This window comes from Pogona vitticeps, chromosome 7, assembly GCF_051106095.1.
Source record: "Pogona vitticeps strain Pit_001003342236 chromosome 7, PviZW2.1, whole genome shotgun sequence".
Lineage (NCBI taxonomy): Eukaryota > Metazoa > Chordata > Lepidosauria > Squamata > Agamidae > Pogona > Pogona vitticeps.
This window is the reverse complement of record NC_135789.1, coordinates 1529633-1546693: the sequence shown is the minus strand read 5'-3', so window position 1 is coordinate 1546693 and position 17061 is coordinate 1529633. Positions and strand designations below refer to the sequence as shown.

General features: G+C 58.5%; 1 protein-coding gene across 7 annotated transcripts in view; it reads left to right on the top strand.

The window, feature by feature from the left end:
* UBR4 (ubiquitin protein ligase E3 component n-recognin 4) overlaps window positions 1–17061 on the top strand; it is a 69847-nt gene that overhangs the window by 28421 nt on the left and 24365 nt on the right. For 3 of the 7 annotated variants that reach the window (XM_072977477.2, XM_072977481.2, XM_072977479.2), the window contains exons 48-70: window positions 238–454; window positions 604–820; window positions 1520–1552; window positions 3720–3783; window positions 4293–4427; window positions 4577–4751; window positions 5261–5401; window positions 5769–5890; window positions 6149–6260; window positions 6572–6702; window positions 7101–7278; window positions 7665–7769; window positions 8099–8236; window positions 8362–8536; window positions 8646–8742; window positions 9157–9264; window positions 9452–9568; window positions 11920–12129; window positions 14172–14321; window positions 14889–15116; window positions 15558–15636; window positions 15856–16095; window positions 16391–16562. In XM_072977477.2, coding sequence (XP_072833578.2) covers window positions 238–454; window positions 604–820; window positions 1520–1552; window positions 3720–3783; window positions 4293–4427; window positions 4577–4751; window positions 5261–5401; window positions 5769–5890; window positions 6149–6260; window positions 6572–6702; window positions 7101–7278; window positions 7665–7769; window positions 8099–8236; window positions 8362–8536; window positions 8646–8742; window positions 9157–9264; window positions 9452–9568; window positions 11920–12129; window positions 14172–14321; window positions 14889–15116; window positions 15558–15636; window positions 15856–16095; window positions 16391–16562 — 3344 coding nt within the window. The remainder of the gene's footprint in view (window positions 1–237; window positions 455–603; window positions 821–1519; window positions 1553–3719; window positions 3784–4292; window positions 4428–4576; window positions 4752–5260; window positions 5402–5768; window positions 5891–6148; window positions 6261–6571; window positions 6703–7100; window positions 7279–7664; window positions 7770–8098; window positions 8237–8361; window positions 8537–8645; window positions 8743–9156; window positions 9265–9451; window positions 9569–11919; window positions 12130–14171; window positions 14322–14888; window positions 15117–15557; window positions 15637–15855; window positions 16096–16390; window positions 16563–17061) is intronic. The other 4 variants (XM_072977482.2, XM_072977480.2, XM_072977483.2 and 1 more) reach the window with 2 other exon arrangements.

Genomic DNA, 17061 nt, shown 5'->3' with positions numbered 1-17061 from the left:
GCCTGTGGGACTGACCCCGCCAGAGAGGGGGGATGGCTTGACCAGGGGAGGGCGGAGAAGCCCTTTCGGCTGGGTGCCTGGGGAGGGCCTGGGGGGGGTTACGCTGTGAACCCTCGGAGGGCTGGGACCTCCCACCCGCGTTGTCCAGGGTGAGGTGGTTGTTTAAGACCACTACCCTCCTCCCCATGCACTTTCTTTTTGTCCTGATGGACCGCCGCTGTCCCTGTTGTGCTGCAGCCTGGCGGCTTCACCATCGAGGTGACCAACAACAACAGCACTATGGTGATGACCGGCATGCGGGTCCAGATCGGCACCCAAGCCATCGAGCGAGCCCCTTCCTACCTTGAGATCTTTGGCCGCACCATGCAGCTGAATCTGAGCCGGCCTCGGTGGTTCGACTTCCCCTTCACCCGAGAGGAAGCCCTGCAGGCAGACAAGAAGCTGACCATCTTCGGTAGCTTTTCCATAACCTTTCCCCATTTCTTACAAAAAACAACAACGTAATACCTTCCTTCCTTCCTTTCTTCCTTCCTTCTCCTTCTCCCTCTCCCTTCCCTTCCTGTTCTTGATTTGGTCTCACACACTGCCCGTTTTCACCTGCAGTTGGAGCATCCGTGGATCCTGCGGGCGTCACCATGCTAGACGCCGTCAAGATCTACGGCAAAACGAAAGAGCAATTTGGCTGGCCGGATGAGCCCCCCGAAGATTTCCCGTCGGCCTCTGTAAGCAACGTCTGCCCTCCAAATCAGAACCAGGGAAATGGGACGGGAGACACGGAGTTGGCCACCCCAGCAGTTGCAAGCGGCACTGTGCTTGAGAGGTACGTTTTTTTCAGAACGCCATCCACTTTCCTGCTTTTTTTTTCATTTGAAGTCCTTGCTTCCTACTCTTAATAGGGACTAGAAACGTACCTAGTGGGGGGGAGATGAAATGGAAATCTGGGATTCATAAGAAGATGAATTCTGGACTCACTGTTTTCATATGAGGGATAAAAGGTAGATACTGATCCTGTGGAGACAGGAGGGGGGGGTCTACTGTATTCCATTTCTCAGGGTGTTGTGTTTTTTTTTTATGCCATGCTCTGAGCTCTGGCTTTTAACTGATCAGCCGTGCCAGGAGCTGTTTCCACCGCCCCCCCCTTCAAGCAAGCTGCTGCGCCTGGGTTTTCCCTGCAGGAAGGCTTGGGGGGAGAGGCAGCGGGGGGTGGGTGGAGCTCCCAGTAGCCAGCCCATGCTCGGCTCCGCCACCCTCTCTGTCCAAGGACGGTGCTGCTCCCTTGAGTTTCGCTTGCCACCCAAGAAGCTGGGGACCGTCCCCACGGAAGCAGCCGTGGCTCGGTTCGGCTGGGATCTGGACCTCCTCCTTCCCTCCCTCTGTTTCCCTAACCCTTTGGTTTATTTTGCCGCTTCCTCCCGCTTGCTTAGGACGTGTTGAGTATTTTCTCTGTGAGCTTTGTATTGTTTTATTTATACAGATGTATTTTCCCTCCCTCTTCTCCACCTTCTGCCCCCTTTCCAAGTCCTGACTCCGAGTCCTTAACTACCCTCGACCGGTTAGTATTCCCTCTTCTTCCTCTGCACGAGCGGCTTCTGCCTGCCTGAGGATAACCGGCCCCAGGCGCTTCCGATTTCTCTTGGCTGCCGTTTTGTGCCTGCAAGGTGTCTACCCCGCCTCTTTCTCCCCCCCCCGAGGGCCTCGGGGGCTGCTTCCCGTCAGGGGTTCCCTGCATGGCGCAATCGGGGCGGCAGCGGCAGAATAGCGGAGACCCCAAGAACCCAAGGGGTGTTTGGCCGAGGATCCCAGCTGCCTGCTTAAACCTCTTCCACTATCCTGGCCTCCCCTTTTCTGGGCGGGTGGCGAGGCTCAGCTTTCGTAGGAATTCACGACCAGGATCCAAACCCAGGTTCCACCAGGGAATTGGGATTGTGCCACGTATGTTTCTCTAGCTTTTTTAAAAAGCTCTGTTCGTTCTGGGGAGGACTCCTCCCTGCCCCTGAACGGCATTGGATTCCTGCTAGAGGATGATGGTCCTCAAAACAGTGTTGCAGTGTGTTGACAGGCCCCCTGGGGGGGGGAACTACTGCAGAGGGAAGGCTGGAAAGCTTGGCTTTCCGGGGGAGGGTGTCAGCTCCCTTCACGTACGTTCTGCTGGTCTCCGGGGCCTCGTTCAGCCTTTCTCTCTCCCTCTCCCCCGCTTGCAACCTGCGACCCTGCCTGGCCACACCTGGTCTACGGGGTCCCCCTGGTTTAAGCCCTGCAAAAAGCGGAATTTGTTTTGTGGTGGCCCTGTCTGTGGGTAGCGTGCTTTGTGAAAAACTAGAGGCTGGGTCTCTGCCCCTAGGCGCTTGCAGATAGAGAAGGGCGAGAAGAGAAACCGGCAGGGAGAAAGGGGTAGATGGGAGGGTCATGAGTCTGGTCACGTATACCTGGGCTGATTTATGGAAGCGCTTGTCACCACTTCTGCTTGTGTGGACTGGCATCTCATTCGGCCCCGGAATGAGGATACCCGCTTGATGCATGTGCGCCTGGATCTCCCACTAAACAGGAGGACTGGGTGGAGCGAGAGGCCCTCTGCCCTTCAGCCGGGTCCCTAGCCTTTGAGAGGAAGAAATCAGACCGAGGTGGGCTTGTAACCCCAGCTCTGCACTTTGGCACGTGTCGTCCGTGGCAGCTGAAGCCTCAAAAGCTGGAAAGAGTGACCCACGGTTCAAGGGGAAGGGCTGGCAGCCTCCTTTCTGGCCACCAGACTCCCCTGGGGGGTTGTGGGGTCCTGGGAGCTGCCCTCCAGATATGGATGATGTGCTGCAGGCTCTCTTCTGAGACTGGCCGCCCCCTTGGGCAGAGAAATTAAGATCCAAAGCTTGGGTTTTATCTGCAAAACTGGGACCGCTCCAGGCTGTTCCAGTCCTGGTTTCCAAGGGCCGCATCTCACCCAGCCGGCAACCGGATTGGCGGAGAAGTTGTTACCAGTGTTTTGGACTTGACTTTAATCGGGGGGGGGGGGGGGGAGGAGGAGGAGGAGGAGGAGGGAGTCGGGTCGGAGACACGGTTTCTTCGGGAACAGCAAACGGCTTATCCTCAAAGCCCTTCCGAGCCGCTCTGGCTTTCTCCCGCTCCCCCCCTCACCCCATCCCACCCTCCAGGAAGACGTGTCCCATCGCCCCCTTGATCTTCCTCCCATGCGCGTCTCGGGGAGGAGAAGCTGGAGAGGCAGAGGGACAGGATGAATCCGGGCTGTCAACCCCATCCGAGTGATCCTTGCTGCAGGGGGTCTGTTAGGAAGCAGGCTGATCCTCGTTAGGAAGAGAGAGGGAGAGAGAAAGAGAGAGAAGGAAATCCGCCTTGCTCCTGCCTTTCAGCGTCGGATTTGCAGCAAACGGCCGCTAAGTTTCTCTGAGCACGCGCCAGGTTTAGCATTCGGGTCTGCGGCACAAAGAGTGAGATACGCCGGGTGCCCGTGGCAGTTTTGGGTTTTTTATCTTGCCTTGATTCCTTTCTTTTGGGGGGGGTTTGGAGGCAGGGGACTTGGCATCTGTTAGCGCTGTCTCTCTTTCTCTCTCTTTCTCTGAGCCATCCATAGCTGTGGCGGGAGTGAGGAAGCTGCGTCTTAAGGAGCCTGCCTTTTCTGAATCCGGCTTTTTTCCCCTTCTGTTCTTCTTCCCCCCCCCGCCCGTCCGCCCTCCCTCCCTCCCCACCCACCCCAACTCCATCCGCTCCAGGGTAGTCGTGAGTTCTTTAGAAGCTCTGGAAAGCTGCTTTGCTGTCGGACCTGTCAACGAGAAGGCAAGTAACTTTCCGTGAGGTTTCTGGGACATCTCGGGAGGCGGCTGGAGGCGGGGCAGGAGGCATGCGCTGCCTCATGGAGGCCCTTACGGAACCCGGATCTTGGAAGGAAAAACGATGTGTGGGGATTGGGCGGCTTTCCTTCCCGGAAAGCAGAGCAGTGCATATTGCCTTGGCTGGTCTGCCCAGGGCCAGCAGGGGGAGCCCTGCCTGCTGCAGAAGGAGCCTGGGGGCAGAGATTCTTCCTCCTCCTCCTCCCCAGGCAGGAGGGGGAACAGGGCGAACTTTGGCCTCTCGCCCTTTGGCTCCGGCTGTCCACCTGGCATGCAAAGATGGGCAGGGCAGGGCTGGAGGGGGTGGTCTTCCCCCCCCTTTCCATCCCCTTTTTTCCACTGCTGTTGCCTTTGACCCCCCCCCCCCGGCTCCTGGCTGGGCCCGAGGTGTTCCCAGAGGCCGGCCTGGCTCCCTCCCTCCCTCCCTCTCAAACCCTTTGTGCCCCTGACCTGCAGGAGAAGAGCAAGAGCGCCGCCCAGGAGCTGGCCACCATGCTCCTGTCCACACCCGCCCCGGCCAGCGTCCAGCAGCAGACCAAGAGCCTCCTGGCGAGTCTCCACACCAGCCGCTCGGCCTATCACAACCACAAGGTGAAGGCTCTTTCTGGGCTGCCGCTCGGACTGAGTTCTCGTGGCGCTTCGTGGCGGGCCGGGGCCGCTCTCCTGACCCCGAGGTGCTCTCGGGGCCACGCTTCCGGTGCACGCGCGTTCCTGACTTTCCCCCTTTTGACGCCTTGCAGGATCAGGCCTTGCTCAGCAAAGCCATTCAGTACCTGACCACCTCCAGCAAAGAAGGCAGAGACCTCGACCCGGAAGTGTTTCAGAGGCTGGTCATCACGGCCCGCTCCATTGCCATCATGAGGCCGAACAACCTGGTCCATTTCACCGAATCCAAGCTGCCTCAGTTGGAAGCAGGTGGGCAGAAAGCAGGCCTCTCCCGGAGGTCCTTCGCCCTCCCGGTTCGGCCTCTTCAGGACAGTTTTCAATGCTCTGTGAGATATGGGGGAGATGCTGCTTGGAGACCCGTGACAACCAAGCAGCCGCAGCTCCTTAATCCTACGTGTTTTTTGGCGCTGAGGCCCCTCTGTGGGGTGACAAGCCCTTGGAGCTGTTTTACTCATCGAGAACCAGTCCCTGCCTTAAGGTTTGCAGTGTTCAAAAAGATGCGGCACAAGAGGAAAAGGGGAAGAGGGGGGCAGAGGAAAGTCCTGCACATCTTCTTGACATGGAGCATCCTTAGCTTGGCAAGGGAGAAGAAACTGAAGGAAGGGCAAAGCTCAGCGGGGGGTTTCCTGAGAGGGTTGATGGGATCCGGCTTCCTTTCCCTGCCTCTTTCTCGACCGGGGGATGGTGGTGGTGGAACGATTTCTGCTGCTCCGCTCTACTGTTGCTTACAGTTCCTCTCCTCCTCAAACCTATTCCAGAAGCTGTCGAAGAAGGCCGGGAGGCCCAGAAAGCCCCCGAAGGCGAGGGGTATAGTTTTATTACTCAGCTGGTGAACCACTTCTGGAAGCTGCACGCCTCCAAGCCCAAGAACGCCTTCCTGGCCCCTGCTTGTTTGCCAGGTACCAGGCAAAGACAGGTCTTCTCCGTTTACCGGCCGGTTGAGGAGTCTGCAGGGCCCGGCAGGAGCCTCCTCCACTGCAGAGATTCGGGGCGGGCGGGCTGGGGACGGGCAATCGTGGAAGGAAGGCAGGCTTCTGCACCTCCCTGCCTGGCAATGTGATGGTTGGTGTAGAAGGGAGACCCTCTCCGAGGAAGGGCGAGCATCCTGCTCACTTGGAAGGCGAAGGGAATCAATCCTTCCGGTGAGGTTTGTAAGTCGCCTCTCGCAAGGTGGGTGGGCGCTAAAAGGGACGGGCGTTCTGCATAAAACTCACGTCCTTGTTACTGGCGCGGCCACAGTTTCTCTTCTCCTCTCTGTGCCTGAAGGCCTGACCCACGTCGAAGCGACCGTCAACGCCCTGGTGGACATCACCCACGGCTACTGCACCTGTGAGCTGGACTGCATCAACATGGCCTCTAAAATCTACATGCAGATGCTGCTCTGCCCGGTAGGTCGTTCCTCTGTGCCACCGTCGGCTCTAACCCCACCCTTCCAGCCATGGCTTTTGTTCACGGCAAGGCCGCGAGGCCCTCCGCTCGCTCTGGGAGCCATCCGGGGAACTCGCCACGTTGGCCCGTGGCAGGAAGAACAGTGAAAGCTCTCGTGACAAACCGCGGAAGCCTCTCTGGGGGGTGTCGGGGGCTCAGCCCCGCCGGCTGCTTCCACCTCGTCGTACGACCCGGCTTCGCTCACTTCCCCTTTGCAGGATCCGGCCGTGAGCTTCTCCTGCAAGCAAGCCTTGATCCGGGTGCTGCGGCCCAGGAACAAGCGGCGGCACGTGACCCTGCCCTCTTCGCCTCGGAGTAACACCCCGATGGGTAAAAAGCGGCTCGTTTCCTTTCGTCTTCGCCTGCGGGCGCTGCCTGTGGACTGACGTCGGTCGTCCAGGCTTGGAGGGGGGCGTTCCCGGGAGGAGCAGCCACACGGCCCTCCTCCCGCAGGACCCACCGACACCACATGTCTGTGGCGGCTCTTCCCGCTAGGGATGGGTACAGGGGGTCTCCTCTTGTCCAAAAGGAACGGAATCAAAAGCCACACCCGCTTCAAGCCTTGGCTGCTGCCTGATGTTGGGCACCCTCGACGTGGCTGACTTCTTTTTTTGTTGTTGTTGTTCTTCATGCGGTCCCAGGAGATAAAGATGATTACGATGACGATGACGCGGATGACAAACTGCAAAGCTCCGGGATACCCAACGGCGAAGACATCCGCCCGGAAGGCCAAGAACAAAGCGAGGTGGACCACGGGGATTTCGAGCTGGTGGTGAGTCCCTCCCCCACCCGTTTCCTGCTAGGTCAGGTGATCCCCCACCTTGGCTCAGCCCTGCGGGTCTTGGTTACAACTCCCAGAGCCGGGATTCCTGGGAATTTGCCCTCAAAGAACCCCCCCCCCCGGGGTGAGCCACGGTGGGGGACCTCAGGCCTAGCAAGCCCCCCCCCACACACACAGAAGAGCGTGGGAGGGGCTGGTTCAGTGGTTGTCTTTTCAGGTCACCTCAAGAGGAGATGGGCGATGCTTCTCAGGGGACGCCCGTGGAACTCGTCCTTCTCCACGGTGGCATCAAAAACAGACCCTCTTTCCAGTGTCTTGGGATTTCTGCCGCCTTCTTGATGGCTTGACTCCTTGTTCTGGCAATGCCCCTGTTCCTTTTCCCTTCCCAGTCGGAATCGATGGTGCTGGAGACGGCAGAGAATGTGACCAACGGCAACCCGTCTCCGCTTGAAGCTCTGCTGGCCGGAGCCGAAGGGTTCCCCCCGATGCTGGATATTCCCCCCGACGCAGACGACGAGACCATGGTCGAGCTGGCCATTGCCCTGAGCCTTCAGCAAGACCAGCAAGGTGAGAAACGCCAGCGGGGAAGAACTGTCTCTCCCCAGGTGATGAGGCTGAGTCGAGAATTGGGGAGTCCCGTTTCCCCCTTCCTGGGGTTGGCTTTCACCTCTTCCATAAACTTGCTGGGGATAGGGATAAATTAAATTTATAAGGAGGCGGGGAAGGCCATCTGTGACTGCTAGTCAGCTGGGGGTATATGCGACCTCCAGTCACCAGAAGGGACAGCTCCCTGTTCTGTCCAGCGGCCTCAGGGTGTCTGTCCCGGGGAGAGTAGGAAGGTTGAGCCCAGCCGTATTGAGAGCCCACCTTTCTGGAAACGCTCCCGTCCCCACCGAGAGAGAGAGAGAGAGAGAGAGAGAGAGACGTGTGGCTTTTTTGTCCTCCCGGTGCAGGGAGCAGCAGCAGCGCGCTCGGCCTGCAGAGCCTCGGCCTCTCCGGGCAAGCCCCCAGCTCTTCCTCCCTCGATGCCGGCACCCTCTCCGACACCACCGCGTCAGGTAACTGTTCACGACGTGGAACGCTGGTGGCCCGACGGGGGCTCGTAGATGGGCAGCCCTGTTCTGAGGGTGCCGCAGCTGGGTCGGACCGAGGATGGGGACCTTTTCACCGTCGGGATAGGTCTTCCAAGCCCCTCTCCAAGTTCACCGACGCCTTTCCGCAAATCTGTGCCCCCTGTTTGAGGGACTGCACACCCCGCTGTCCCTGGTCTGGCGTGCTGGGAAAGAAGAACATTTCCTCCTTTTAAAAACCCTTGAGCGGCGGCCTTCCTGTTTGAGTGGTTCAGAGGCGGTGTTTTTACTTGTAACAGCTCTCGTTACTCCCTTAGCTCCAGCTTCCGACGACGAAGGCAGCACAGCCGCGACCGACGGCTCCACCTTACGGACCTCTCCGGCCGACCACGGGGGCAGCGTGGGCTCAGAGAGTGGCGGCAGCGCGGTGGACTCCGTGGCAGGCGAACACAGCGGTGAGGGCCCGAGTCGAGTTTGGTTTAGCCCCTGGGCCCAACTTTTTCTCTCCTCCCCAGAATACATGGAAGTTGGCGTTCCCATTCCTGTTTGCTCACCCCTTCCTTCCTTCTTTCCACTCAAGTGTCCGGCCGGAGCAGCGCCTACGGGGACACGACGGCCGAGGGCCACCCCGCGGGGCCTGGGAGCGTCAGCTCCAGCACGGGGGCCATCAGCACCACCACGGGGCAGCAGGAGGGCGAAGGATCGGAGGGCGAGGGCGAAGGGGAAGCGGAAGGGGACGTCCACGCAAGCAACAGGTGAGGCCCCAGGCGTGACTCCACCCCCTCGGCTCGAAGCCCCTCCACACACACACACCACGCCACGCCACGCCTGGGGTCTTCACGGTCTCCCTCCCTTGCCTTCCAGGCTGCACATGGTCCGCCTGATGCTCCTGGAGCGGCTCCTGCAGACCCTCCCCCAGCTGAGAAACGTGGGCGGGGTTCGCGCCATCCCCTACATGCAGGTGAGCGGCCCGGGACCTTCGCAGTCGCAGAGGCCTCGTGGCTCCGGAGCCTTTGCTGCCCCTGCGCCCGCCTGTGGGCGTTCACGGCCCCTTTCCTCTCCTTGAAACAGTGGAACCAGCCGTGCAGGGCTGGGGTTCTTCCTGCGAAAGGGATGGAGGTTTACACGGAGCAGGGGAGAGGCTCCCGTGGGCTCTCTTTCCTTTGGGGTGACATCTGACGGAGCGGTTGTTTAAAGGGGGCCTGAATGTCAGGGCATGGCTGGGGGGGGCAGCTGTCCAGCATGGGGGGGGTTTCTCAGGTTGCGGTCAGAGGGTAGACGTTCTGCTCTACCACCCGAGTGATCTGTGGTCCTTCTCCTCCTGCTGCTGCTGCCACTGCCTGACATTGTGCCCTCCGTCCCTCCACCTCCCCAGGTGATTTTGATGCTCACGACAGACCTGGACGGTGAGGACGAGAAAGACAAAGGTGCCCTCGATAATCTCCTCGCCCAACTCATTGCAGAGCTGGGCATGGATAAGAAGGTATGGAGGCGCCCAGGTGGCCTCGCCCGATGGCTCTTCTCTCCATCCTGGCCACCTGCGGTTTGGCCGGTTGGCGTTAAGGGAGGGCGGGGAGGGGGGAAGGCAGGGAATGGAGGACGTAAAGCCAGGGGACGGAATAGACTCAGGGAAGGCCCTTCCTCTCCTCCTCCTCCTCCTTCCCTCCCAGGACGTGTCCAAGAAGAATGAGCGCACCCCCCTGAACGAAGTCCACCTGGTGATTATGAGGCTGCTGAGCGTCTTCATGTCCCGGACCAAGTCTGGATCCAAGTCATCCATTTGTGAGGTACAGGCTCTTTGGAGGGTTGCCCGAGGCCAGAGGTCTGCGGGGCGTCCCTTAAAACGGAGGAAGCATCCTGGTGGCTTCTGTGGAGTGGGGGGAAAGGGGGCTGGGGACAAGCGAGCCCGCCGTGTTACAGGGGGGCCCCTGCAGGGTAGCCGAGAGACCGGCAAGGGCTCGGGGAACCTGAGTTCAAATCCCTGCTCAGCCAGGGGAACTTCCTGCAGAACACTGTTGCTAAAGCCAGGCCTTTGAAGTGTCTCACAGCGCTGGAAAGCCCTCATTAGGATTGCTGTAAATCAGGGACGCATTGACCGGATCTAACAGGAGCCATTCATTCAATTTGGTCTCCCAAGTTCCCGGCCGTGGAGTTCTCTCACTGTACCTTCCCCCGCCCGCCCCCCAGCACTGTCTCCGAGATGAGGAGGAAGTTCAGGCGTCCTCCTGTGCCGACATTATCCTTTAAAAAAAGTGGATGAAAGGCCATCAGGGAGGGTTCGGTTCCCGTCATCTCTCCCGGGGGCCAATGAGGGCAAGGCGAAAGCCATCTTCCCCCCACCCCCACCCCCCATGGTCCCTGCTTGTGACTCTCTTAGATGCACAGAGTCCATCTACCGACCCCGATCCTTGGAGAAGTTTTCTTGGCTGACTCAAATGGCGGGGCTGGTTAAATTTCTCTAGCCCTTCAGAAACACACACACACACACACCCTTGCACAAAGGGGGTTATAAAGCTGGGGTGTGCATTGTGGGCGACAGAGAGAGAGAGAGAGGGTGGGGATTTGTGGATGTGATTAGGGGGGGAATGAGCGACGCTTCTGCCGCCTTGACGTTTCAAAGTCGCTAAGAGGATTCCCTCGCTGTTTTTTGTTGCTAAAAGGTGCAGTAATAAGTCTTTAAAAAAATAAATAAGAGGGAGCCGGGAAAGGCGCCCTAGCAAAGGAAGAAGATTAATAACAAAGGCGCAGAGGTTAAAAAATGGAGACTGAAGTGCGTCGAATTTTAATGAGCTTATGAGCTGTGGGGTTTGTTTGGATTTATTGGGAGTTTCTGTAATGGTTTTATTTACACTTGTGTTTTCACCCGCCTTTTTGTGTGCGTGTGTGGTGGTGGTGTTCATCTGCCCGACAAACGAAGGTGGGCTCAAAAAGATAGCAGACTGTCGAAGTTCATCAGAAAGCACTCAGGTGCAGGAAAAGTTCTCTTCTGCATCCGAGGGAACCTTTCTCGTCAGTAACGGCCTCCCCACTTCCCTTGTGCGGGCTGGCTGGCTGAGATCCAGAGAAATGAATTGAAATTTCAACTTTTTTCAAATGGGGGGGGAATGGAACAGGGTGAAGACTCTCGCTCCTCCTGCTAATCCTCAGCTTAGTTGCCCAGTGGCATGTGTGTCGAGGGGAGATTAGACTTAAGAACTGGTTGGGGTTTTGTCTTCTTCTCTTCCTCCACCCCCCCACCCCTCCAAAAAAAAACCCTTTAACTAAAGTGCTGGTTCAAAAGAGTCTCTTGGTAAACACAATTTCAGCGGGTGCTCTATTTAAAAAAAAAAAAAAGCCAGAAAACCAGAGGCAGGAGATAAATCGCCCGCGCCACCCCCGCCCTCCCCGTGCGGAATTAGGCTGTCAGCTTCCTCAGCTGAAACGACTTGGCTGGCGGCCGGGCGGTTTTGAGTCCCATCCCTGAACCTTAAAGCCATCCAGATAAGTTCTGCGGGAGGGAGGCCTAGGCCGGTCTTCAAAGAAGTGTTGGGCCCACTGCTTCCTCCCACTTTTTTCCCCCATGGTTCTCACGTGACGTGGAAGGTGACGGGGCGTCCTTTGGGGCAGAGGGTGGTGGCCGGCGGGTGTGTGTGTGTCACAGGGTGGAGGCTGGGAGGCGGCAGGGGCCGTCTTTGGTAGGAGCTTGAGCCGTGCCCTTCGGTCAGAGGGGATGCCGCCCCGCTTGCCTTGGCCGGCCGCCCTCAGGAGGGGCAGAGGGCCTTATCCTGATGCGAGATCACTTCCCCTGCCTCCAAAAACCGATGTGGGCTGTGGCTGTTCCTGATTACTTAGGGCAGCCGAGGCCTGGTGGGTCAGTCAGGACAGGGCATCCGGGTTGCCCTCCCTCGATATGTCTGGGTACCATGACCGGCTGCCGCCGCTTCTCCAGCCCAGACCCCGGCCTTCCCATTGGAAACCCTCCTGGTCTCTCGGATTGACACCTCCATCATTCTCCCTCTTTTAAAACCTCCTCCAGAGTTCGCCCAGTCGCTGAACCCACAGGGTCTCGCTGGGGTCTCTGAGCCCCGTCCAAGAAAATCAGTGTGGCCACCCTCTCTCTCTCTCTCTTTCTCTCTCTCTCTCTGTCCCCTCCCTCCAGTCGTCCTCCCTCATCTCCGGCGCCACCGCGGCCGCTCTCCTCAGCTCCGGCGCGGTGGACTATTGCCTGCACGTCTTGAAATCCCTCCTGGAGTACTGGAAGGGCCAGCAGAACGACGAGGAGCCCGTCGCCAGCAGCCAGCTGCTGAAACCTCACACCACCTCCTCCCCGCCGGACATGAGCCCCTTCTTCCTGCGCCAGTATGTCAAGGTGAGTTCCGCTTCGGGGGGCGGCCGGACGTCATCGCCATGCATTTTCCTGCAACGGGGCTGGAGAGTCGTCCAGTTGTAACTTGTAAATGCCATTAAAGGTTTCAGAACAGAGTCGTCCAGTTCCCCCATCGCTGGGCTGGGCTCAGTTAATGTCTGTACTAGGAGAACCTTTGGCTCCCGTTGATCCCCCACATGAATTGCATCTGGACGGGGCAGGAAGGACAGTGAACGTTGGGGGACAAACTGTAGGAGAGCCGGACGTTGATTCTGGCCCCATCAGCCCACATTCCCCCCTCTTTTGGCCTTTCTTGTGACCGTTCTTCTTTCAAACCCTGCTCGTGGCACCTCTTGTGTCTGCCTCCTTCTCCAAAGTGGCCTTAAAGGGAGGCCGAGAAGGGCCTGGCGCCCATGTCGGGGTCACGCTTTGCACAGCAGGGGTCACAACCAGAAACTGACCTAGACAGAGGGCACCCAATCCAGAGGCTTTGGCCCGTCGGGTGGAAGAGGCAGATGCTGCCAGGTGGCGGCCGCCACGACTCACCTTCCGTCTCCTGCTGCTCAGCCCCTCTCCAGCCGCCCTTTCCCTCCCGGGCCAGGCAGGGCTTGGCTTCTAAGAGGCCGAGGGCACCCTTAAAGGCTGCCCTCTCGACACCAGGGGAGCAACAACAACAACCACCCTGCATGCCTTCCAGTGGGCGAGCGGAGAGGGCTTGCCTGGCGCCATTCCTCGGCTGCTCCAGCTGCTTCGGCGCCTCTTTTATCCTCTGCGCCTGGTGTGGCAGCTTTGATTTGATGTGCTGCCCGTTTGCAATACAATACAATAAGCTGAATTAAGCATTAGGGTGCTCCCTACGAGGGAAGAATGGAAACCGGCTGAAATTCTGAAGGCCTGGGGGGGGGGTGCCTGTTGCCATTTTAAGCTTCTGCCTTTTGTTCCCTTCCCTTGAAAAGGGCCCTGCTGTTTTCACATTACTCTTGTCAGTCAAAAGGTTTGGGGGCTTTTTAAAATTATGATTTGGTATTTCGCTTCCTTGCTCAGTAGCCGCGGAAAAGGGGTGGCTTGAAAGGTTGATGGAGGTGAAGAACCTAACGAGAGGCAAATAAGCCCATTTATTGCCTACTTACACCATGCGACTCTCGGTTTAAGAGTCCCCGCTTTGCAGGGATGGGGAATGGGTGAAGCTAAAATAAATTTAGAAGGGGTGAAGATAGAGAAATAAGTAGACAGATATATTAGATTTTCCACTGGGCCTCCTTGACAGGGGCTAGCCTCGATGATCCAGAGGGTCCCTCCCAGTTCTGCCATTCTAAGATTACGCTAAGATTATTATTATTATGTTGTTGTTGTTTGTAACTTTATATGTGCAAAGAAGCGCAGGTTACTAAAGCTGGGTAATTTTCATCCTATTCTTTTTTTTTCCTTTTTAAAAGAGCGACGTGTACGTTGCGAGAGAAGCAGGGCTTGTAACACAGAGAAGTTTAAACCGGCCAGGCAGAACTCCTGTTAACGGATCAGGAACATGGGTAGTTCAGGGATCCAGACCCAGTTAGCCTTTTCCCTCCTCCTGTCGTTACATTTGGTCTTGACTTTGAGAGTCAAAAACTTTTGGGGGGATCTACACGTTGAACCCAGTTGCAGCTCAGAAAACTTTTTTAAAACTACGAATCCCAGAATCCCCTGGCCTGGTGGCCTTGCCAAGGTCAGTTATCCCAGGGGCTGCATCCAGAAAAGAATATAGATTTTTTTCCCCCCAGACTCTGATCTCCACCCAACTTCTTCCTGCTGGGTCACCACAGAGGACAGGCTTTGTGACAGGAGAGGCCCGGGTTTGTATCCCAGCATCTGCCCAGTTTGATGTTCTTCTGTCTTTCTGGGCCAGGATGGGCCCCTGAGAGTCATTAGGGATTAGAAGGGGAGACAGCGCTTTCCGAGGTGGGCCGACGTGGCCTCGGAGGTCTTCCTTCGCTCGCCCGCTCCCTCCCTTCCTTCTCGGGCATGACACCTCTTTTTCCTCCTCCTCCTCCTCCTCCCGCCTGCAGGGCCACGCGGCCGACGTCTTTGAGGCCTACACCCAGCTCCTGACCGAGATGGTGCTCCGGCTGCCCTACCAGATCAAGAAGATTGCCGACACCAACACCCGCATCCCGCCCCCGGTCTTTGACCACTCCTGGTTCTACTTCCTCTCTGAGGTGGGTTTGCGCCCGGGTGGAGGGGGCGGGTTAAAAGTCACCATTCCTCGGGTCGGCTTCTCTGGTCCTGAGTTCTCTGGATGCCAAACTTGAAATGGCCGGAAGGCTTCTTCAGCAGAGTAGTATCTCCCGCTTCTCCTCCGCTGCGAAGACTCGCCTTTCTTCATCAGAAAATGATACGTGACTGCTCCAGGAGCTCTCAGGGGAAACCGATTCACCTTTTAAATGAATAGATTTCCTCACCCACCCACCCACCCACCCCCTGATGCCCAGTTTTCAAAACCCCAGAGGACTTGTGGTCCTATTTCCTGCCCCTCTTCCTTTGTCAAATGTCATCTCTGCCATTTGGGGTGCCATCTGTGTCTCCCCTGAGCGGAGACACGGGGAGGGGGAGAATCTCCTCCTTCGTGTGGATGAAGCTTGCCTGTTGTGAACCTCCTCGGGTCCTTTTTAAGGAGAGACATATTTCAGGGAACCTGAGGGGCCAAGAAGGGGCATTGGGGTCTGCCTGCTGACGCCCATCTCCCTCTCTTCCTCTGCCCCCCCTCCTTCTGTCTCCCGGTGCAGTACCTGATGATCCAGCAGACGCCCTTCGTGCGGCGCCAGGTGCGGAAGCTGCTGCTCTTCATCTGTGGCTCCAAGGAGAAGTACCGCCAGCTGCGTGACCTGCACACCCTCGACGCCCACGTCCGGGGGATCAAGAAGCTGCTGGAGGAACAGGGGATCTTCCTGCGGGCCAGCGTGGTCACGGCCAGTTCTGGCTCCGCCCTGCAGTACGACACCCTCATCAGCTTGGTAAGCGCATCCGTCTGTGTCTCTTGTGCATGTCTGCATTTTTCTTTCATCGTGCCTCGAGGCAGCTTCCTGGGTGCCTCTCTCGCTGGCCTGAACACCTCCGTGGTGTCGGAGGAGGCCTGAAGCTGGACCGGACTCGCGGCCCCTCTCGCCCGATGTCCTCTACCCCAGCGGGACCCCCCACAGGGCGGAACCCCCCACAGGGTGGAACCCATATGACTGAGCAGCGTTGTCATGGTCTGTGTTCTCCAGCCATGGAGGCGCAGAGGTTTCCTGCCTCCAGGAGCAGAGGAAGGGTGCCTTTACGAGTAGCCACGGAGAGCCCCGTTTGAGGGGGGTCACCTTTGGGGGCTTCTGGGGCCAAGGGGTGTCCTCCGGTCTCAGCGGCTTGTCCACTGCTTTGCTGGAAAGGTCAGCCTGCCTTCCTGCTCTGCCTTTCAGATGGAGCACTTGAAGGCTTGCGCAGAAATCGCCACCCAGCGGACAGTGAACTGGCAGAAATTCTGCATTAAAGATGACTGTAAGTCCCTTCCCTGGGGAAGCTGGGAAGGCAGAGGGGGAAGACCTAGAAACTGGCGGTGTGTGGGAATGCGCAGGATCTGGCCCGTCCTTGGGTCAGGCGGTGTTGCCGTTGCCCTTTTCGAAAGAGGCACAAAGGGGCGCACACACACCCACGCCTCGCCTGGCCTGAAGGACTGGCATGCTCAGAGCGGCTCCCCTTCCTCTCGCCCCCCTCCAGCCGTGCTTTACTTCCTCCTGCAAGTCAGCTTCCTGGTGGACGAAGGGGTCTCACCCGTCCTCTTGCAGCTGCTCTCCTGCGCCCTGTGCGGCAGCAAGGTCCTCTCGGCCGGGTCCTCTTCTGGGTCATCCGGCCCCTCGGCCGCTGCCCCCGCAGGCCCCGGGACAGGCCAGCCCTCCGGGCAGAGCAAGTCCTCCACCAAGAAGACCAAGAAGGAGGAGAAGGAGAAAGACCGAGAAGGTGAGCCGGATCTCGTCATGGCCCCAACAGCGATGGGCTGGTTCCCTCCCTCGGCCAGGAAATGTTTCCACCCAGAACGAGCCTGGGCGAGCCGCCTGCCCGCCACTGAGTCTCAGCCGCACTCGGGTCGGCCTCTGAGTGTGTGTGCAAGGGGCAGCTCCCACCTCGAGGCAGCCCTCGGAGGTCGTTGAAAGCCGTGGCTGTTCCTTTCCTGCCAGGCCACGAACGGGGGACCCTTTGGCCTTCCGTCTCCACGGCTTAGCCCTCGGTCTGCCTCTTTCCCTGTCCACCCCAGGCGAGGCCTCCTCTGGCAGCCAGGAGGACCAGCTGTGCACGGCCCTGGTGAACCAGCTGAACAAGTTCGCCGACAGAGAGACCCTCGTCCAGTTCCTGCGCTGCTTCCTGCTGGAGTCCAACGCCTCGTCGGTCCGGTGGCAGGCCCACTGCCTTACTCTCCACATCTACCGGTGAGCCCCAGAGGTCTCCGCTCTGCTTGGCTTGGGGGGGGGGGAGAGCCTGAAACTCCCCCTTCTGGGTGACAAGGCCTCCGATCCAGAGGTGGCTGCAAAGGGCTTGGGTGAAAATGAAAACAGCCTCTCCTGCCCGATGGGTTGGAAACGACGGGTTCATCTCCTAGGAGGAGGGGGCACCTTCTAGTCCCCACCTTGGGTCACCCAGAGGGTATTCTTGGACTACAATGCCCAGAAGCCTTTGCCACCCGCTGCGGCGGTTGGGATTGCTGGGTGACCCAAAGTGGGGAAGCCAGGCTTCTTGATGGCTCGGGATGCGTTCCACCTGTTGTGGGGCCACTGCCGGGTTGGGTGTGGGGCTTCTTCATAACCTGGGACCCAGTCGGAAAGGATGAGTCGCAGGAGAGAGAGAGAGAGAGAGAGGGAGAGAGAGGCCCTCCCATGGAAAACAGGAAAAGAAGAGCAGCCGCGGAGGTGGCTGAAGCAGAGGCTGGGG